This window comes from Pleurodeles waltl, chromosome 3_1, assembly GCF_031143425.1.
Source record: "Pleurodeles waltl isolate 20211129_DDA chromosome 3_1, aPleWal1.hap1.20221129, whole genome shotgun sequence".
Lineage (NCBI taxonomy): Eukaryota > Metazoa > Chordata > Amphibia > Caudata > Salamandridae > Pleurodeles > Pleurodeles waltl.
This window is the reverse complement of record NC_090440.1, coordinates 1,450,542,930-1,450,566,067: the sequence shown is the minus strand read 5'-3', so window position 1 is coordinate 1,450,566,067 and position 23,138 is coordinate 1,450,542,930. Positions and strand designations below refer to the sequence as shown.

General features: G+C 43.6%; 1 protein-coding gene and 1 long non-coding RNA gene across 5 annotated transcripts in view; one reads left to right on the top strand and one right to left on the bottom strand.

Moving 5' to 3' along the window:
- LOC138285290 (uncharacterized) overlaps positions 1 to 23,138 on the bottom strand; it is a 222,877-nt gene that overhangs the window by 184,047 nt on the left and 15,692 nt on the right. The window lies entirely within an intron of this gene.
- POU2AF2 (POU class 2 homeobox associating factor 2) lies at positions 11,351 to 17,987 on the top strand. Its single transcript, XM_069225022.1, has 2 exons — positions 11,351 to 11,739; positions 17,580 to 17,987. Exons 1-2 carry the CDS (start codon positions 11,389 to 11,391, stop codon positions 17,985 to 17,987), a joined length of 759 nt encoding a protein of 252 aa, XP_069081123.1. The 5' UTR covers positions 11,351 to 11,388.

Here is a 23,138-nt window from a genome sequence, read left to right as displayed (position 1 = left end):
GACCTACAAGCTCACTCACCTTTTTAAATGCTCCGCTGCTTTGTGTTTAACTAACCCTTGTCTACATAAGTTAAATGTAAAATGCTGCACAGCACTGGAGTGGTGATGCTGCCCTGAGTGGATGAGTGCCTGGGAAGGGGACACCACAGGGATAGAGCAGTGCTGTGCGGTACATGCATAGTGAGTGTGTGTACTGGGTGTATGTATGCCTATGAGGGATAAATTACATTAGTGATGTAGTGCTGTGCAGCACATGTGCAGAGAAAGCATGTGCTGGGTGCATGTGTGATGGTGTATATGTGCTTGCGAAAATTGTAATACGTGAAAGGTGAAGTGTTGTGCAGTGCACTCTTGGTGAATGTGTGTGCTATCAGTATGTGTGTTTGCAAGTAGCACACCATGGCACAGCATAGAAAGGCTACAATACTGAGCAGTGTGCATAGAATGAATGTGTGAGTAAAATGTTTGATGTCTGTGGTGGCACGATGCATGGAGAGAACAGTAATGAATAGTGTACGAGCTATGTCCATACACTGGAACTAGTGTGGCTGCAATAGTACATTGCATGGAGGGCCCAGGGTTCTATTTAGGGAAGCAAAGCCTGCCTGGTGAAGACATGAGGAATAGAGAGATCCCCTGAAAGAGATGTTTGTATTGTTGCAGTCCTGTAAGCTGGGTAGGACACATGGGAGAGGTAAGAGAGAGACTCACGCTCTTTGATTCAATGAGAGATCACAAGTAAGGTTCCTTCAGAAGAAGGAGATGGGGCTTATAAGGGAATAATAAAGCATAGGCTGGGGGAGTTTGAGACAAAAAAATTGTAATCTTCTACCAGCCAGATGAGCTGTGTGAGGAGGGGAAGCTCAGCAACACTCCTGCTTGCCACTGATACTGGGGGCAAGGCGTACTAGTCTTCCTGCTGGGTGAGGGGATGTCACCCAGGGAACGAAAACCAGCCTGCTCTGGAGCCTGGTGCATCAGCACCTGCCAGCTTTCCAAGACCATTATGCACTGTGATAAACATGATAATTTTGGAGGGGGTGAGGTCCAGTGGGCATCCTGCCAAGAAGACTCCCAGGATGAGGTGTGAGGAGACAGCTGTGCACTGAATGGGTCATTGCCAATGTTCAGGATCAGATCAGCATATCCTGTATGCCAGGAGAGGGCTGCTGTGAATCGAATGACATACGACAAGTGTGAAATCTGTGCCGACTCATTACAGTGATCCCATATGCCAGAAAGGGCCACCATGGAAGTAACTGTGGCCGATAAAGCAACAAAACCTGAGCGGGCCTTAGCAGCGACCCCCTATGCCAGCAGGGGCTGCCATGATATAGGTGGCAAATGCAGTGAAGACTTATGACTTGCCAGAGGGTAACACAGCAACCTTCTACCAAGTGCTGTGAAGTTCTGCTCACTCTGCCACTGGATTCAAGCTAGCCTGGCTGATGAGGGGTGATACCCCGAAACCGGTCCCAGGATGCTTGTTTCCTGTCTAGGGTGGATCTGGCCTAACAGTTTGGGCTGTACTGCTCCTTTGGGGAGCAGGGTCTCGACTGATTTGCATATGACTGGGTCCAAAATGAGGTGGCATGGTGAGCAAAAGAATGATGGATTTATCCCAGATCTGTGACTTGGGTGTGTTTGAAAAGTTTCAGAACTCCGTCCATCGTCTTGTGTTGCTATGTTCACCCTAAGTGGCCAGGTTAGGCCCAGACGTGGGTCCCTTGCTCACTGTGCCACTAAATTCAAGCTAGCCTTGCTGATGAGGGGGTGATACCCCAATATTGGTCCCAAGATACTTGTTTCAGGACCAGGGAGGAACTACCTGGCACTTACGGCTGGACTGCTCCCTTGGGAAGCAGGGTCAAGAATGATCTTCATATAGCTGGGTCCTCACTGGAGTGCCATGGTGAGCAAAAGAATAATGGATTTAACCCAGATTTTTGACTCGGTGAATGTCAGCATGTTGCTATGTTCACCCTAAGTGGCCAGGGTATGCCCAGACGTGAATCCCTTGCTCACAGTGCCACTGGATTCAAGCTAGCCTGGCTGGTGAGGGGTGATACCCTAAAACTGGTCCCAGGATGCTTGTTTCCGGACCAGCAAGGACCTGGCCTGTCAGTTCGGGCTGGACTGCTCCCTTGGGGAGCACGGTCAAGACTGATTTGCATATGGCTACTTCGAAACTGGCATGGTGAGCAAAAGAACGTGTGGTGAATCCATTTTAGTTTCCCTTTAGGACACGGGAGTCAGCTTAACCTTTGGCTTGCAGGCTTGTACCCCAGTCACCTAGTGACCTTTTACCTATTTAGCTTCCTCTATGTTATTTTATTTATTTCATTATTTTTTTTAGCTTTTGCCATGTGCTTACATGTCATAAGAAATGTTTGGATTTTCATTATCAGTGCCATTCTGCAAAAGTGTCATTATCGATGACACTGTCAGTGATACACATAGGTATTGTCATCATGTCCCTTTCCCACTTACGTGTGACGGGGACATCATGCACACTTATTAAGGATTGTTTATGCAATTGCCAACAACAAATCTGCCACATTATCAGCTGTTTAGAAACATACCTGCGTCAGGGATCCTACATGATCTGTATAAATACACCTCACACAGACAAGGATGTTAAAGGGGTTCCTTCCAGATGCCATCTATACTGCACGTCTCTTTGCTGGAGAACTCAGCCTTTCTGTCACCACGAAGTCTGACCTAGAAACCTCATTCCAAAGTAACAAGAGTTGGGGAGGCGCTTCTCATGGACATGGTACTGGCAGATTAGGTTTATCATACCTAGCTCTCACTAGGGTAGAGAATTAGGCTTTCTTGCTTAGGAATTTTATATCTTATGTTTTTTGTAAGATTGTGGGAGTTTTCATATTCAAAACTCTCATTTTCACCATTCTGCTTTTATTACTGTTCATTATCCTAATCATTGCAGTACATGCATTTTATTGTAGATTGCAGTTTTTTTCAATAAATATATTGAAAACTCTCCTGCATCTCTTTCATTGCCTTTGTGTGTATGAGACTTATTGCTAAGGACAGAAAAGGGTAACTTTTGCTCCGCCATGACTTCCCTGAGAGGTCTCACCTAGAGTCCATGTGTTAGGCTGCCAAAAATCACTTTTGCTTTCTGAGTTTTGGTGATGTACTGCCTGTGAGCTGGGAGGGTTGGGCCGACAGTTGTGACTTGTTGTTGGAGTGACTTAGTCGCCTATAAACAAAAGTGCTCTCACCCCTAACCCAGAAGTCCCACTTAGGAGCGAGAGTCCAAATATGACAAACAATGGATTTGACCCAGATCTGTGACTGAGGGTGAGTGTTTGAAACGTTTCAGCACTCAGTCCATCATCCTGTTGTGTTGCTAAGCTCTGTGAAAAACCTATAGGTGTCATCAAAATTCAAGAAAGCTTATTTAACAAGGCAACGTTTTACCTTAGTACATTAGATCACATCACCGAATTTAGGTGTATTTAGTAAAAGTGTGAGCTTGTATGCCTGAACTAAGAAACATTACTGCTGCTGTCCTGATGATAATGGTATCAGTGAATTAAGAGCAGGGCTGGAATTATGCAGAAAGAAATGACCAAATTATGCAGCAGTGTTTACTAACCTATGCAGCAAGAAAAGGCTAATTTCATGGAATAATGTGACAGTTTCATCTCATTAGTACCAATATGTCACCGAAGTACAGCATTAAGCAACAGAAAGATGACCAGTCAACCTTTGAGAAGACATTTCGGTTGTGTAAGAACACGTTTTGCTATGTTTTTAGAAATGTTTTATCAGATCGAGCTGGAAACAAAGATATGTTTTTGTTAAAGTTGCAGATTATGCAGCAGATGGAATATGTGGCAAATGCGGTCAGTCCATCACTATGCTGAAAACGTAGCAACTGCAAAACTGCATATTTCTATGGCCCTGACTAAGAGGCATGTAGATATTTTACAGTTTCTCACTAAGCTATTCAGCCACTAGATGGGTATCTGTTAGAAATTGGGTCTTTAGGTATATACCCTTGTCCAAGTAGGGACCACGCTCCTAGTCAGGGTAAGTCATTACACAACCTAAATTATTCTGTGCTCACCCTCTGGTAGCTTGGCACAGTGGAGGCCGGCTTAAATTAGAAGGCAATGTGTAAAGTATTTAAGCAATAACTCATACAGTAACACAGTTAAGACACAGCAAAAATGTACTCCACACCCCTTTAGGAAAATAGATAATATTTAGCTGAATCAAATAGGACCCAAACGACAAAATCCAATATGCACAAGTCAATATATTACTTTTTAAAAGTTTAAATCAGCCTCAATCCTTAAGAATCAGTGGTTGTATCCTTGTAACAGAGAGTACCAGGGATGCATAAAAAATAACTATGCACGTGGGCCGCAAAGGAGGAAATGTGTTGGAAAATAAGGTGCTGCATCAGATTTTTCAGCGTGGCACAGACAACGCGTTGCTTCTTTCCATGCTGCAAGGTAATGCATTGATTTCCAGAAGCGCAGCCTTGGTTCCTCCCTATGATGCTGGGATACTTTGATGCCCAGGGATGATGCGCTGAAAGTCCTTGATGCGCTGGTAAGAAGGAGCAGGTGCTGCATCAATCCGGTAGGAAATATAGTGATTTTTCAGCCGTGAGGCAGGCACTGAGTTGATTTCTGCAGGCGGCGCATCGATTTTCTGACGCACAGGGATTTTTTCCTCTCTTTGGTGGAGTCTTTGTGGTCCTGAGACTTCAGAAAAGTAGGCAAGCTGAATCTGAGCCCTTGGAGAGCACTTGTGTGGAAGGCAGAGTCCTTCCAGCAGAGTCAGGGACCAGCAGACAGCAGGGCAACAAGCAGGGCAGCAGTCCTTCAGCAAAGCAGTCCAGATGAGTCCTTTGGGCAGCCAGGCAGTCCCTCTGACAGAGTCCAGGTGCAGATCCAGAAGTGTCTGATTTGGTGGGGTCAGACACCCAATATATATACCCAAAAGTGCCTTTGAAGTGGCGGAAACTTCCCAGAGAGGTTTTGAAGTGCACAAGTTCCGCTTTCAACTGAGCCCTGTCTGCCAGGAGCCCTGTGGGGGGTTATCAGTCCTTTGTGTGAGGGCAGGCCACTGGCCTTTGAAGTGTAAGCGAGAACCACTCCACCCTTGCTGCCCAGGGAAACCCATCTGTATGCAGATGCAGCTGAGTGTCTTGTGTTTATGGCTGTCTGGGTGGAATACACAAGGGGAGCTGTCAACCAGCACAGGCCAGACATGGATTGAAGACAGGCTGTCATGCATAGATGTATGTGCAGGGAAATGCCTACTTTCTAAAAGTGACATTTCTGAAATAGTAATGTAAAATCCAACTTCACCAGTAAGTAGGATTTCTTACTACCATTCAAACCATACCAAATATTACATCTACTCCACTCAGATCCTAATTTACCACTTAAATGTATATAAGAGAATTTCCAATGCTGGCCTATGAGAGGAGCAGACTTCAGAGTAGTGAAAAATTATTTTGGGAGTTTTCACTACCAGGACATGTAAAACTTATAAGTATATGCCCTGCCTTTTACCTACATTGCTCCCAGCCCTATGGGTTACCCAGGGTCTTGCTTAGGGGTGACCTATATATTTGAAAAGAACAATTTAATGCTTGGCAAATATTTTTAAATGCCAAGTCAATGTGGCAGTAAAACTGCACACACAGGCATTGCAAAGGCAGGCCTGAGGCATGGTAAGGGGCTACTCATGTGTGGCACAATCAGTGCTGCAGGCCTACTAGTATCATTTAAGTTACAGGCCCTGGGTACATCTAGTGCACCTTACTGGCGACTTACAAGTAAATTAAGTATGCCAATTAGGTATAAGCCAATGTTACCATGTTTAGGGGACAGAGCCCAAGCAGTTTAGCACTGGTCAGCAGTGGTAAAGTGTGCAGAGTCCAAAAACCAGCAAAGATTATATCAGAAAATTGGACGGAGGCAGGCAAAAAGTTGGGGGAAGACCACCCTGAGGCTGTCAGCTCTAAAAGTATCTCTTTATGACTTGAAAGTTTACGGCTTTGTCTTTAATTCTTGGATTATGAGATTAGAGCACTGTAATAGGCAGGCTCCACACAGTTTTTTGGCAGTTTTACATAACACAAACCTTGGCCATGGACATATGAGTGTTTCACAGCAGGCAAATACTATGTAAGATTTATTTTTCGGCACAGAGTCTTGACTGAATTCACAGGATGCTCTCTGAGGCAGAGATTCAAGCCTGGCTCCTCATGATGCATGGTGGGCAACCGTAGCCGCCACATCTCCTCCTGTGAAAGCTCAGCTCATTTTGAGCTTCCAAGAGGACATTGAGCAAGAGAAGGTGAGAGGCAGGGTGCAAAGCTGAAAGGAAATGAGTAGAGCACTAAGGGGAAAGATGGATGTAAGAGTGGCAGAATCAGAGGTTGAAGGTAAGATGCTTGAGGTGAGATGAGATGTTAAGAGGAGATATGCAAGGGTGAGGTGAATATAAGAGGGGGCCGGACCACCAAAAACCTCTAAGAGTTGCACAAGAGATGATGTGAAAAGTAGAGCATGGAGAGGAGAGGAGGATTTAAGTAGGCAGAATCAGCACAAAAAGTAAGAGACTGGCAGAGACAAAAATGTCTCTGGACCAGTGTGTGCTGCTTAGTCCATGACCTTTCACTCAATGTTTTAAATTCCTTATCTCTTTATTTTCCTTGTTAAAAATTTAAAACAATTGTGTTAGGTTTGAGATGCATGTGTCATCCTTCACAAAGGGGTCTAATTTTGAACCAGCCTTAATGTGTCTGCTGAATTTCAACCTGCTCTCCTTGTACTCTATTGCTCCTCTTGAACTTTCTATTAAATCTTACTGCCAGTCGGGCCTTTCTTGCATGTGTTCTGCCTAGGGATCTAGAGATTGTAGATATTTTGGTCCATATTTATACTTTTTTAGCGCCACATTTGTGCTGCTTTTTGGCGCACAAGCGGCGCAAACTTACAAAATACAATTGGATTTTGTAAGTTTGCACCGCTTTTGCGTTAAAAAGCTGAGCAAATGCAGCGCAAAGAAAATATAAAAATGGGCCTTTATTTTTTGCAATTTTAGTGACATCCACACTAGGTAAGTATTTTTTGCCAAGCTGCTTCAACAATCCCAGAAAATTCAAATGTTGTGACTTCCTGTGATATCACGTCCTGTGATGTTATACCCTAAAAGAGCCTCGCATATTCCTATTCTGCACGGAGCCCCATAAATACTAGAACCATCCCTGACTTTACTAAGGAATGTCGAGTTATAGTCTGAATGGCTTGGGACCCATGCTTCCATATGCTTGTCGCTGGAGGCTACTGCTGGAGCTTGAAGTAGGCTTGGCAGGGAGAAACTCAAGCACAGCTCTCTCCATATGAATGAGTTTCAGTTGGAGGGCATAAAATGATGAGCGTAAGAAGGAGCTATCATAAATTGCTGCATGGCATCGATTTATTACTCCCACCCTCCCAAACCCTGTGGTAACAAGAAAAGTATGAGGTAGTAGATGATTAGGGTTGCACTCGCTGCAGACTTTTCAGACATCTAAAAGATGTTGGGATTCCTCAAACACGCCTAATGAATGTGATGGTGTCCCTACAGTCTTGAATCAGCTCGGGTGCACTTTATAACTGCTATGGTTTTAATCTGTTAAACTGCCGTTTGCTCGAGAGTGATAGATTGCTCAATTAACATCAATTGCTTAACTAACATATCAATTGCTCAATTATCATCTTGTAACTCGCTCTTCTCACCAGGAAAGCTGTGAAACTCCACTCCACAACAGTGTAAATTGTCACTTTTCCTTACAGTAGGGGTGGCTTGAAGCTGACTTTAAAAGTCTGGGCCCGAGGAAGGTGCATCTCACTTCCTCGGCTCCCAAAGATAACTGCATGGATAGTGGGACTTCAAGAGAGAGAAGGAGGGAGGTGGAGAGAAAGGAATGGGAGAAGGAGGAGAGAGATTAGACAGAGAGAGAGCGGATAGATGGAAATATGCAGACCGAGGAGAATAAGCTGGGCTGGCTCAGCGGGACGACAGGTGACATGACTACAGAACATTACAAGAGATGCCAGAAACCACTAGAACAGATGGGGACCCCTGTTAGGATGAGAGGTAAATGATAAAGAATGGGACAGAATAGTGGTCTGCACGCACAGAATCTCCCAGAATACGTGACTTAAATGTACACAATTTAATATATTGCATATGACGTATCTTACACTGCATAGACTACATGTAATACAGGGAGGAGAACCCGGGATATGCCCTAGATGTCAACTACCAGATGCAGACTTCAGACACGTGATATGGGAATGCCCAACGCTATAGGTTTATTGGAATAAAGTGATAAACCGCCTCAGCACGAATCTGGGATGCCCCCTCCCCCATACCCCGGAGGTGTGCCTGCTGGGCGATTCCCCTAGGCCCAAATGACATAAGGTTGGCTCTAGATTCCTGGACCTGGCACTCGCCTTGGCTAGGTGTAGTATCTCTCTACATTGGAAATCTGGGACGGGGCCACAGGCAGAGCCGGGGTCAGAGACATCACATTGTGGTTCAGAGCAGAGGAAGCTGTTCTGAGGCAGGAAGATACACGTGGACTGAGGAGACACTCCAAAGCAGGATTATGGACCAAGGTGCGAGAGAGGTCGGACCATCCATGGAGCAACACAGAGTTAGAACAGAGCGATATGGATAAAGAGATTGACAATATATCCACCCACAGCGGGGAGTAAGATGACACAGATAGAAAGGTCCACACCACAGAACCCACGCCCGCCTCTCCCTATAGGCATAAATGACATGACAAGCACATATGCATGGGCAACATGCTCAGCCACGTATCAGAAGCAAGCATTCACCAACCCCCCACCATAAGCATTGTCATCTAAGATAGCCTTCAATTGGCTCCCCCAGAGAATACCCGTTGTTCTATTTGTTTGTTGTCCATTTTTTTTTCTTATTATTGGATTAGTATTAAATTGCAGCAGCATGTAACGATTACATTGAACTGTGGAAACCTACTGTTATGTATATTAAAACACCTACAACCGAACCCAGGCACTACTTAGACCTACCTAAATACGGAAATGTTAGCCTGAGTCTCACAAACAGTTCCAAGTCAATAAATATGTGATGTATGTAATGGTCAAGAAATACTGCCTAACACACCCAGTTAAAGATATACAGCGTGATCAATGGTCTACCTTACTATATTCACCAATTACAGAAACACAATTAAATTGTTATGTGTGATGCAAAGAAATACTGTAAAACAAAACAAAAAAACAATAAACATATGTTTAAGAAAAAGAGAATAAGCAGGGCTTGTTAGAGCAATTTTACCACAGTGGCTTTTGGTGCACCAGTCCGGGCTGCCGGCAGCTGTGGTTCTGTGTAGCATTTTTATTCTCTGTTCTACACCATTCTTGTACATATATTCTCAGCTATCTAAAATTAACAAAAGTACTTAGAGGCAGCAGGGTAGCAGAAAATTAAAAGAAGTGGTGGCTAAATTGCATGACACGTTCCTGCTGAAGCTTCTGTTTCCATGTAAACAAAAACACATATGTATTTTTACATGTAATTATGTTGACTTTTTGTAACCAATTTTCCTCATTGTCATTTATTTTTTTTAATGAGGAACTTTCAGCAGATTGAAAACCTTGTTGCCTACTTTGTCTTCTAAAAAAAAAGCATTGAGCAAGCAAACCAAGGAGAGTTGCAGTAGAAGAGCGAGAACAGACTATGGGCCTCATTTACATGACATTGGTGCATCGTGATCGATCTGACAGTTTCTTGTGCTATCCTAACCCCCCCACCAACGACACCATGGGAGTGCTGTATTTACAGTACAGTGCCCCATGGCGCACACTGTCCACAGCAGTGTCAGAAACTCTGATGCAGTTGTGGTGCTAAACCGTAGCTTTGCTGGACTAGCGTCAGTATTTTGACGCTAGTCCAGCAGTGCTGGGGGAGGGGCATTGAAAACAGTACAGCGTCACTTTAATGCCTGCCCTGAGCAGGGTTAAATAATGATGCTGGAACGGCACAGAATAGATCACTGAAATCTTGGAGATTTCACTGCGCCATTGCTGTGTCCTTTTTGAAGGGGAACGTCTACCTTGCAATGCATTATATGTGGTGCAGGTATAATGTGGCACAAGACTTTGCCAACCGGAGCAATGGTACCATTGCCCCAGTTTGTGAATGCAACGCTGTGTGGGGGACGGTTTATGCTAGCGTAGCATAAAACAAAATGACACTACAGTGGTGCAAGGGGCTTGTAAATGAGCCCCTATGTTTATCATCTTGTTAACTGAATAAGCAAATTAGCAACACAAACGTATTAACCCAGCATTGAAAAAAATAGTTTTTGCATTGGGGATTTCTTCTGATGGTGCTATTTCTCAAAATTTGTATTAAAGTGCACCGTCTGCCACTCTTTTTTTCAAGTTTTTCCTCGAGCTCCCCACTCTCTTCCACCCTCCATCCCGCCGCTCTTATGTCAGTCGGGCTTGCTCAGGATGTAACCCTTATCGCCAACCTTTATGCCCTACCACTTACCACCATCCACCACTAACTTTAAATGGATTTTTCAAGTCGAACATTTGTATTCTACTTACATAAATATAACTTGTCCTGTGTGTGTTTTTTGAAAATAAAAACAATAAAAGGAACATGCATGCTGAATCCATTTTGCAAGATTTCTGTTCTTTTAACCTCTCTATTTTTGTCACATTTTATTACATCAAGAAAATAAATGTCAAACTTAGGTGTGCAGTCATGCTAATATCTTGGACAAAATCATTTTTATTCCTACTGTTGCTTATTATAATTTCATGTATCGATTGTGTTTTGAAGTGTAATTTCCGCAAATACTATTCTACGTACAAATTAGTAAAACTGCTGTTAAAACATGTTTTCAGTGCCAGTGGCGAGTCCTCCACTATGACGGAGGAGCGTCACCCCCCGCCAGCAAACTATTTATATTATCGTTTTGCAGTAAAAGGGGCGGGGCATTGGGGATGACAGCCATGCAGGGGACTGAGCAGAGCGCTTCCCTCAGTGCGCATGTATGTTTGGCTGCCCACCTTGGGCCGGCCAAACACACATGCACAGTAGGCTCTCTCCAGCCCAGCACTGTGATGCCGGGCTGGAGAGAGCAGGCACAGGCTCCCAGTCCAGTCTTTTTTTTTTTTTTAAAGTTTATTGAAATTCTTTCTGCTACACCCCCATGTGGTGCCACGCCCCCTGTGACCCCAGCGAGTCACGACTGTTCAGTGCTTCCCTATTTGACAGACAGAATCTGGCACTTGATGCATTTTCGGGTTCAGGTTGAATTTTTCAACTTGTCGAGTCATGTTTTTTGCTGTGTCAATTCTGCTGTGTCACAGACTGTTTCTATCCTCAGGTTCGCCTGCTTTGTCAAACTACTATGGTGTTCGAAGACCATACCTATCCGATTCAGACTACCATACAGGGAAACAACTCTCAAATGATATCTACCAATCAGCACTGGGTGCAAAGTCATTAACATGTGAGACGTCCTCGGTTCAAGGCTACCCGCCCCTGCTGGATCCGTATTTCACAGAGCCCTTGGGAGACTACCGTAGCACATCCCTCACAACTACCACAGGATCGATCTTCAGCACAACAGCACTACCATCAATCTTGCCACACTTCTCTGGAGACTCCCCACATTACTTACTGGTAAGAATTTGCCTTTCAGCATTATAAAAATTGGATAGGTTGATGGATTTTTTTTCTTCTATTTTTGAGGTATTGAATATAAAAATGGGAAGTAAAGTATGTCATTTGTCTGTGCCTCGTACCCGGGCACAAGTCGTAGAAAAAGTTATGGAATGTGCACATCATCATGACTTGTGACGTCAAAGCATGTGACATCACAGAAAGTGACATCACAACCCATGATCTCACAGGAAGTGACACCAGACGAAGTGACATCAGATCCTAATACCTCACATATATGTTTAGCAGTTCCATCATGAACACATTTGAGCTCTTTACGAGATCTAACAAATGAGATTTTCCATCAGGGTTATGCCAAAAAAGTGACGCAACCTGACGCATAAGCTGGACCTTAACTTATACAGTTATTAAGCTCTACCACAAAGGAATTTGCAACAAGGAGAAACCTTCTTCATTTTCATTTGTTGCAAAATCTGCAATTTAAAATATCTTACTGGTTTAGAGCACCTGCAACAGATGTTTGTGTGGCCTAAAAATCTAAGGGACTAATAATAATGGTAAAATAATTAATGGTAAGATAACTCTGGAGATTAACACATTTGCTGAAGAGATCGGTTTTTTGTGTGTTTTGTCTAGTCCCCATTCTGAATCAAAGTAACATAGACGTTTAATGTGTTTGCTGCAAAGTACATCATGTAACATGCAGATGATGGATTTGTATTTTATGCTGCTAGATAATCAGGTTACTGTTTTCAACCCAGATATCCTTTTGTTACTTGCGGTTCATAAACTGCAGTCCTTCTAATACAGCACAGTGTAGCCCTCACTGTCTTAGGTAACACATCCTATACATGGATGTGCACACCTGTGTGATTTATTGCCAATGTATAATGTGTAGGTGTGATGTAAAGTGCTCTGACACCCCGCATAGGGATGAGTAGTGCTATAAAATACAACAACAAATGTGGTATTTAAATAGTTATTTGTGTAGATGCTGGGACAGACCAGCACATCTGCCATTCTTCTTTAAATGCATGCATTTTTCTTATATACAGGGCCTGATGGAAGACAAAACTAGGCATCTCTTAAATACTTGTGAAGCAATAACACGCTGTGCGCCTTTGTTTCCCCTCCTCTGCATTTGCATCCATGTGTGACACTCCAGAAAGCTCCCAGCCAGGATACTCGGAAAAAAGGTCTGATGGCCCCTTAACTTCACCCTTTGCTTTGGGCCCAGCTGGAATTTCAAATAACGAAGTCCATTGTTGCCTGCACGCTCGTGCTGGGAACAAACGCACACAACGTGCTGATGATGCTGCTGAATATGTCCTGGTGTGTGAAAATTACACTGGGACAGGTTCAGCATGTGTGAGTGGGGCCCAACTTGTTAGCAGGGTGGACGGCGTCTAATCAAGTTTACCCTCGACTTGTACCCTGCCTGGTACACTTACATATATGAAATTGATCATACAACATAAGTGTTGGCAACAAAAAACATGCATTACACCTGTGTAAATAGGTCTCAAATAATTCCTCTCCAGAGAGCAGATTAACAAAACCTTTTATGCATCTAAGTGCCACACTGGTGCTCAAGAAAGTAGATCTGTGGTGGGAAAACTAAAATCCTGATTCACAAATATATATGATTGATTTTGGATTTTTTCTTTCTCCAAATTTCACTTACAACATGTGAATAGTTCGCACATTTTCCACATACATATGCTCAAGGGCAGGCGCAGGAAAAAGGAAGTCGTGGAGTTTTAGGAGGTGGCCATAGTATGTGGTGGAATACCAACTAATTAATAACATTTCTGGTATTGCTCACTTTGCATGACTATTGCTAGCCTGTAAGGTCAAGTCACAGGTTCGCCTAACCTATAGGTATCCTGGCCCGGTGTCCATTAAAACCAGTTCAATGTAGCACGATTAAAAAAAGAGTTCCCGGATGCACATATAGGGGGTCATTCTAACCCTGGCGGTCGGCGACCGCCAGGGCTAAAATGACGGAAGCACCGCCAACAGGCTGGCGGTGCTTCCTGGCCAATTCTGATCAGAAAACCGGGTCCGGCGGTTTCCCGACGGAATTCCCCCGGTTGGCCAAACCCTCCATGGCGGCGCTGGGGATTCCGACCCCCTTCCCGCCAGCCTGTTCCTGGCGGTTTTTACCGCCAGGAACAGGATGGCAGGGACGGGTGTCGTGGGGCCCCTGGGGGCCCCTGCACTGCCCATGCCACTGGCATGGGCAGTGCAGGGGCCCCCTAACAGGGCCCCAGCATGATTTTCACTGTCTGCATAGCAGACAGTGAAAATCGCGACGGGTGCAACTGCACCCGTCGCACCCCGCAACACCGCCGGCTCCATTCGGAGCCGGCTTCTGTGTTGCAGGGCATTTCCCGCAGGGCCGGCGGGCGCTCCCTTGGCGGGCGCCCGCTGGCCCAGCGGGAAAGTCTGAATGGCCTCCGCGGTCTTTTGACCACGGAGCGGCCAATTGGCGGTTTCCGCTTGGCAGGCGGCGCCCGCCGCCCGCCAATATTGGAATGACCCCCATAATGTTGCTCCTACAAAAAGGTTGAGTAAGTATTATTTAAAAGGGGATGCAGTTATGGCCTATCCCGTGCTTCCAGTGGTGTAATGGAAGGTCTTTTCCATATTTACTTCTGGGGGGAAAAGTAAAATGATTTATTGTCCAAATGCACGCCTGTCTCACTCTTCCAGATCGCACGCCTTGTGATTATTTCATAGCAGTAAACGTAGAGAAAGCGTATGCCTGAAAATCCAAAGAATGCATAATTTCCTTGCATATTCCATGGGATTTTCTAAAATCCCCCAGTAGTGGGAAGTCTAGACAAATTGTATAACGACATATATGCTCTGTAGACGTAGTTTGTAATTTTTTCTTCCTGAATCAGGCACGAAATACTTGCTACTAAGCTGATGTTTTCTTTGTGGTATACACATATATTATCATAGGATAATATATTGTTGTTACCAGCAAAGATGCTACTTACCAGGGAGCTACCATTAATCTCACTTTGGAAGTGAAGATGGTGAGCTTAAATGACCCTTCTCCTGAGTAAGCACTCATAGCAGAAGCGGAGAGGAGTCTCACCATCATATCAAACGATTTCTTTTCGGATCAATAACCACCAATGTATGAAATTCGTAATAATTTTTCAGTGACAGTATATAGGACATGGTGTGGCAGATGTTTTTTTAAAAACTCAAAGCTCTTATATTTGTTTGAGATTATGTGACATCCTCAATGCCAATCTTTCGGCTGAGTAGGTCTCGCACATCTGGAAAAGTGGCACGATAATATCCCTTCTGCTAATGTCTAATTTAGATACCGTTGATATAAATATTTATAGATCTATCACGCCTCTTTTCAATTTCAGTAAGATACTTGAAAAACTGGTCCCTCAGGGACTGTCTGACTATCTAGGACAGTCAAAGGGCAAGAACATCTGGCAAGTGGATTTTGCCCAAACAGTGCACGAAGTTCACCTCGACCATCAGGAGTATTGTGGATTCATAGGCATGGCATGGGTTATCCCTACTGATGTCATTGGCATGAGCATGACATTGTGGATCATGGAATTATGGTTAAGTGCTAAATGAGTGAGGTCGAGCAGTGATGGTGCTCAAGTGGTGTATGTCTTTCTTATTCGAACATGCTCAGTCCCTTCTACTAAATCTATTGACCCAGAATCCGCCCCTCAGACTGTTGTAAACTCTGTTACACTGTTTTGACAGTTAAACGTATGCTAAGGAACCTTGACTGTATCAGAGGACCGGCCCACTAAAAAGTGGCTAAAGCCTTCATAAACGCATGGACAAATTATAGTTGTGCACATTTTATAAATTATTTTTTGTTTGAAGTATTTGAATATCACAACCATAATCTCTGACGACAATCAAGCACCACACATAGAGGCATGAGAACAACATTGACATAAATGGGCTCAAAACTATTGTTAAAATGGCTGCCAAGTTGGTTGAGTGCTTCTAGTTAAGAGGGGAATTACGTCCTTAATTTGTACACATTCTAATGATTACAAAGAAAAGGAAGCACGTATAACTATTAGCCTGACTATAAACTTGGGTTCCATAGTAGCGTGCTACTCGCCACAAAGTGCTTCAATGCCTTGTCAGGGTTAGTAAGCTCTATATAAAATATAATTAACAATTACAAGAAGGTTGTATCACAGTCTTCTGATCATGAACCTAATCCACACAGCTGGAAAGCTGCATACTTCAACTAGCAACAAATGATTCATCAGCCGCACTGAAAGCTGCCTTCAACCCATGCCAAAATTCTTGCTAAACCTAGGAATAAACATGATGGCCAAAAAAAAGATACATCCACAAATCTTATACTCCCTGATGATTGCCAAAAGAAGTGAAACATTCAGGAATTTAGTCTTTACAATGTAAAGTGAATATTTAGATTCCATCCTACATATTATGAAAGTAAATGTCCTGGAAAATCTGTATTTTGTTCCTTAGCAAATCAATTAGTTGCCTACAATTGAAGGCAAAAAAAACAAAACATTTGTACTATGGAATACACAGTAACGTTTTTATTGCACACTGTGGCAACATATTTTTGTGTTCAACGATTTGACATAACTTCTATTTTACTGTTGCTTCGATGGTGAATTTCGAGCAATCATGGAAGGAGACAAAAAGCCTGACTGAGAGTGTGGCGGATGGGTACTCTGCCACAAACGTGACAGATATCCATCTGCCTTATTACAGTGCAAAACGATATAATATATTATGGTGGATGGGATATCTACTATGTTTATGACAAAGTAACCTGTGTGCCAAACTCTCAATCAGGCCCATAGTAACTTGCTGTATGAAACCATGGGTGTTTAATGGCCTATAAGTGATTCTGCATGAAAATGTATTTAAGGAAATTCTCTCGAGAATCTCTAATAGGCATCCACTTTCTTTTATTCATTACATTTCCCTGCAATTCATTTTCTTCCAGGTTCTCATAATTCCCGTGGTTCTATTTATTGTGGGAACTTTTAGTACACTCTCTCCTCTTTAGTCTACACATTTGGATGTTTATGGACTATATAAGATTCAGGATAAAAATGCTTGCAAAGAAAGCCTTTCTAGAGACTAATTTGTCTTTAACATGTTTTCTCATTTTTTCCTGATGAAAGTTCCCTCCAGTTTATTTTTCCAGGTTCACATAGATCGCTTGTTTACATATTGTGTGTGTGTGGGGGGGGGGAGTTCTATTAGTATGCCTCATTTTTCTCTTCCCATGCTGTATCAATACTCAAGTCTGTTTCTTATCTCTTATTCCTTCAAAAAATATTTTTTCTACATCCTCGCTATCTCCCACTATCTACACAATGGTATATCCCCTATTTCATCCTATTACCTTTTCCACAGTCTATATCATAATTCATTGGTCCCTACAATACTCTACTTCTTCAACACCTTCCTAGCACAATCATATTACTAAACACCATTGTAAACACCCATATCTAGCATTAACGCCTTACCTTATCACATCTAAAGGTACACTCAATAAGGTAGTACAAGTCATATGTAGTCCCAAGTAACTCGAAGCATATCTATGTACCAATATCTTTAACAAGTATACACCTTAAAACGTCTGCTGCCTACCAATACCTTTGTGCCACAGCTCTACAGAGTGGAGCATCTCTACATTTGCTTCTATCGACTCTCTCCACCTACGTCACATTCCCATTCTTTACACGTAGGGCTCAACTATGCTAAGCATGGACACACATTTTACATGCTGCACTTGATCACAGCTCAACCGCAATTCCTGACTGTTACACTTATATCAACAGAAAGATTCCTGGGAGCAGACGGTTCCAGACAGCATCAGTCAATCGGATGTCTTATGTCCAGATACCCTGCAAACAGTTTCGTCCTCTACCTCCAACTGCCTCACACCTCATCATGAACCAGCCAGCGGCCCATCATACAGGAGCTTAAGCCGGAGTTCTGCCCTCCCTGGGACTCAGACATACTCCCTGCATGCCCTCGAGGACGGACACTACCCTTCAAGCTTCTCTGCGACCCCGTCTTATTCATTCTCACCATTTATGACTGTCCCAAATGAGTTAACAACCAAAATGTCTCACTTTTCATCTGAAGAGAACTCTGAGGCGAGCACCCTGCATGACACCTCCTCCTGGCCTAAGGAAGATGGAAGTGTTGTTTGGGGATCTTATGAATTCAGGCGAAACTACTAAGGAATATTACTGAACTGTTGTTTATTTTTTGCAGGTTGCTTTAATGAATCATAGCTGAGTAATGTCAATTCCCTGTATTTTTATGGAGCTGAGTAATGTCAATTCCCTGTATTGTTATGGAGATAAGTCAATTGCTTTTGTGATTGTTTGATTCTAGGTGTTATAAGCCATACTTATTCGTGATATTTTTTTCTTTCCTGGCAGAGAGGACCTTGTCTTTCAAGGCTACTTTAACAGAAGTCTCCATAATATTGTGTTTATTTTTAGCTCTGAAAAATAAACCAAACTCATTTTACATTTAGAATATTCCATATATCAAAATGCTGCGATCAATTGGTTGCTATTTACTGAGCAGGACATTTTATCATAAGTATGTTTTCAAGTGTTTATCTCTGTTCTTCAAATTGTTTAATGTTAAAATCAGTTCACAAACTTTGTTTTTAATTTAACAAAATGGTACAAATAAAAATAGTTTTCATATTTCAACACATAGGCCCTAGTTATGTCATTGGAGGTAAAAAACACCTACCGCCTCAGTGACGGCCACCAAAAGACCATCACCGCGGCTCCCATCTGTCCGCCATACTATGTTTGCTGCCAGACTCCTGCCACAAGAAATGAGGAAATCCATCAGTGATCACAGTGGCGGATGGTGGTAAGGTGGTGCTACTACAACCAGCAATGCCACGCCAGTAGACCGCCACCAGCTGTATCATCACCTGTGATACGGCCTGGCGGTGTTTTGCTGGCAGGTGCTGCTGGCAGTAGCAGCGCCCCTTCCCATTCCCTGCCAGAAGACCACCTGGAAGAAGGTAAGTTGGGTTTCCGACAGGGGAGGCTGGTGGGGGTTGTTGTGTGTGTGTGGAGTTGTGTGCAATGAATGTGTGCGTGTGTGCATGAATGCGTCTGTGTGTGTAGTGTTGTCTTCGTGAGTGTATGCATGTGCATGAATGCATGTAAAACTGGTAATGCGAGTGTGTGTCTGCATGACAGTGTGAATGTGTGTACAAATGTGCGCGGGCATGACTGGATGTATGCGTTATGCATGTATGAATGCGTGTATGTCAGTGTGAGTGAGTGGGTGTATGCGTGGTCTGTACCTGCGGGTGTGTGCGTGTATGGGGGGGGTGAGGGGATCAGAAGGGGGGAATGTGGATGGAGGTGGGGTGGGGGACATCTGGGGACTGTTGGGGGGTAGGTGAGCCGCCTACCAGTGACAGGGAAGGAATTCCCTGTCACCGGTAGGGCATACTGCCATGGTTTTCGTGAAAACCATGGTGGTAGGCTGTCTCAAAATGCCACCGGCTGTACTATAGCGGCCGCCGGGCTGGAGATTGCTACTGCCATGGCAGTATGAGTGGAGAAGTGGCGGGTGTGCTGCAGCAAACCCGCCATTCTCATAATGTGGCAGTATGTACTGCCAGCCTGTTGGCGGTACTGCTGCAACATTACCACTCACCGCCGAGGTCATAATGACCCCCATGATGTACAAAGGCTTCGCTCCTTGGAGATGGAATTCCTTGTTCAATTTAGAAAGATTATTTGTTTAAAAAATCCTGCTTCGGCACTGTAGCTCCTCGGCAGTGCAGTGAGCTGATGGTAGTGGAATCTCAGCATCAGACCCAGCCTATAAAATGTACGTTGAAGGAAAGGGATGAAAAGGGACAAGTTTATTTTTTTAATTAAGGATTGCATTTCTGACTGCAAATACAATCCAGATATGCTAGCAGACAGCCCCTTTCGCAAAGCCATTTGCTGACTTAAGATGCACTCCCTTGAAGAAAAGCCCCTGTTTCATGAGCGTAAGGTCATGTTTTGTTTTCAAAGAGAGAATATACAATCACAAATTAATTACTCCGTGAAGTGCCTAGAAGATATTTCACTGTTGTAAATTTCCGACTTTAAGAATTGGTGTTAAACATACAGTGATGTGCGCAGAGTAGTCAACAACAGCACAGTTTGAGTAGTTATTCCCACTCACCCTATCGATGTTAATGACAGGTGAACAAGTACTGCATTTAGAATTCAAAGATGATCAGTGCTGGTCCTGAAGGCTAGCAATGGCACTTGATATTCAGGATAGTCCATATGATGTAAATGATTCCTATTTAAAATTATTATATTTATATTTTTTCATACGTGGATAGCCCCGAATATTTGGCATGGTCCAACAGCTCAATGAATATCTGTAGGTGCATCTCTGATGAATTATCCACACCCTCCTTTATACACAGTAATACATTTATGTAGTAAGCTGCAAACGTGATTAATATCAATTTGCTATTAAAAACACAAGAATTGTAAAATGTCTCTCAGTTGTTGGAGTCATTTTGGGATTAGAGTGTGGAATGGGTTTTGGTTGGGCATTCTGTTATAGGCTGCAGAGCCTGGTAAGCCAACCAACAACAGGAAATGCCACATAAAAGTAATCAATGTGGTATTTTTCAGATTCATATATGTATTTTTTTAATTGTCTCTTCAGTATGTTATGTGTATTTGTAAAGCCACTATCACCTGCCAGGGTACCCTGTACAGTAATCAGTCTGAAAATTGGTTTTTCTATCATTTTCAACTTTAAAAATTTTGATAAAGGGTTACTTATATGCAGTTAGATGGATGTTCCACGGTAAGCTTAACCCTTATCCTAACATAACCCTAACTCGTAATGAAACACTAGCCCCAACAGTCACCCTAATCTTTAATCTCAAATCCATTACAAGGATTCCTTTCCTTAATACCATTAGAAATGTGGGGGTTAATGGTGGCAAGGCTGACTAGGTCGACGAAATGGCAGTGCAAATGAGATCAACAAAAGATGTGATAAAATATATTTTTTTTTAAACACGTACCTGTTCCAGTCACCGCCATCTCTCTCCTCTGCTCTTCTTCTGGTGTCCCAGCATTCGTTGGGACACCAGCACAGGCCCCACAACTCCTTGCACTGCTATCATGCTAAACCTATCATGAGAGCAGTGTCAGGATTGGTCTGAGCAGCTTGTTCTGCTGCTCATACAGTGTACCGGAGCCTGTGCAGTTTCTCCAACCCAGCTGTGTAGCACAGCAGGGTTTGAGAAACCTAAGTGCACATGTGTGTTTGGCCGGCCTGAGACGGCCGTCCAAACACACATGCGCACTTAGATGTCCACTCCCCCTCCCTTCTCCCCCTTCCCGTGGCTCAGCCCTACTCCTACCTTCACATGCTGCTGGTTGAGCCAAGAGTTGAAAAATAAAACAATAATGATATATCATTTTATTGCTCCTGGCTTAGCCAGAGGGGCGATGCTCCTTCGCCATTGCAAAGGAGCCCCCCTGGCACTCAGTAGACAACTCAGCACACAGTAGAAAACTCAGTAGAACATCCAGTATAAATCAATAAATCAATGGCCGGCCAGTGCTCCTTCTTATTAAAGTAAAAGTATGTTATGTCTGGCACACAACAATGTTTTTATAACATAATTTGTATAACCATCACAGTGCATTTCAACTGTAAACTAATATCTTAAGTAATTAAAGTGACTTGAGAGACAGTCTAGACTCCTCCTCTAGGACAGGGGTCATGTGGTAGTTCGGTGTGATGTAGAAACTGGCACTTTCCTAGGAATTGTTTGGGTAATATTCCCAGGGAGCAGATGCAGATCTTGTTGATTCCAGTCCAAGAGTTGTGAATACTTAGCCCCCAAACTGATTGTTCCCCCTCTCTCAGTGTTACACTTGCATGGTGTTTTTCTCTCCTTTTAGTTGTCACAGTGGTGCAGGCAAAGTCTGCAGGTGCTGGCGGATGACGTAGACTTTGCTGCTGTAGGTGATGTGTGCCCTCACAGGGCAGAATGAGCAGGGATCCCCTTGACTATACCTTGGTCCCAACAGATGTTACTGTGATGAATATAATGTTTGCACACCTGGTCAGGTGAGTATCAATAGTGCAAGAACTGGTAATGGAGATGGCGTGCTCATGTTTCCCTGCTTGAGGTCTGGTGATTCTCTTTCATTTGATCTTACCCAGGCTCAGATACAAGTCTCCCACGCAAAAAAAATGTTTTGCACCTTAGGATTTGCAAGCCATCAATCAATGTCTTCTCTGACACCAGGGGACAGCTTCCTTCTTGACGCAGCACTTTCTCTGGCACTGAGATTCTTTGGGGAAAAACCTGTGAAGCATGTATGTGGTTTCCTTGAGCGCCCTACTGTGGTAGGCTCCCACAGTTCATCACGATGCAGAAGTACCTGTGTCTTCTAGGCATCACCCTCTAGCTGAACAATAGAAGTCCTTCCTCGAGATCCAGAGAGAAACTTCAGTTTCTCCTGTTTCAGTTACTTCAAAGTCCTTCCCCTCTAAGCACTTTTCATCCTTCTAGGAGTCCTCAAGGCTCCTCCTGAGGAGTCAGTCACCTCTCTCCTTCTAGGCAGGACCACTGCAGCTTCTACTGTGTTGCGGAACTTTCTAGATTTCTGATACCCAACGTGTCAAATGGAAATTGGCAGGCAATGTCCCAAACACTGCCACTACTATAGGCCCTGGATTCTGACAGAGAAATCTTGACACATTGGCTGGTAATTTCTTTTTCATCATTATACAAGGGTTGCAGAGAAAGTTTGTGTATTTCAGGAATCCGGCACTGAAACATTTTTGGGAAGTTCCTGTTTTTTCCCTATACCTACCAGATGTTGCCAACCACATTCTCTGTCTTCAGCTGTTAGTCGATAGATGGGTGAAGGTTGGAGTCTCCTGAATGGGAAAACCAAAGACAAGGACAGAAAAGAGGTAGCTGCAGTCCCACTTAACTAGCTATTACCTGTTAGAGGAATGTGGGAGTCCTTACATGTAGCAACAGAACAGCAAAGGGCAGGGGAAATCCCCTATTCCTCAAAGGGACTTCTTCTTTCCCATTCCTCCACTTATTAGAGGCTGGTCCAATAAAAAGGACTTCAGTAATGAATATGAGGAGCCTAGCAATTCACATTTCCATCTTGAACTTTCCCCAGCTTCCACCTTGGACACCACTTTGGTTCAGGAAATTAAATGGAGTCCCATGTAGTCACAGCCAGAAGCAAAATAATTCTGAATCACTATGCACCACAATTACACATACACAAGCACACTCAAGCACCACATAAATGGAGTAAAGAGGCTGGTAGGAGGGTACTGGCGAA

Excerpts from the sequence above, each read along its gene's own strand:
- POU2AF2 (XM_069225022.1), top strand. The coding sequence starts at position 11,389 with ATGTTTTTTGCTGTGTCAATTCTGCTGTGTCACAGACTGTTTCTATCC. Across the intron at positions 11,740-17,579 it reads ACTCCCCACATTACTTACTG|AAAGATTCCTGGGAGCAGAC; the intron begins GTAAGAATTTGC and ends TTATATCAACAG.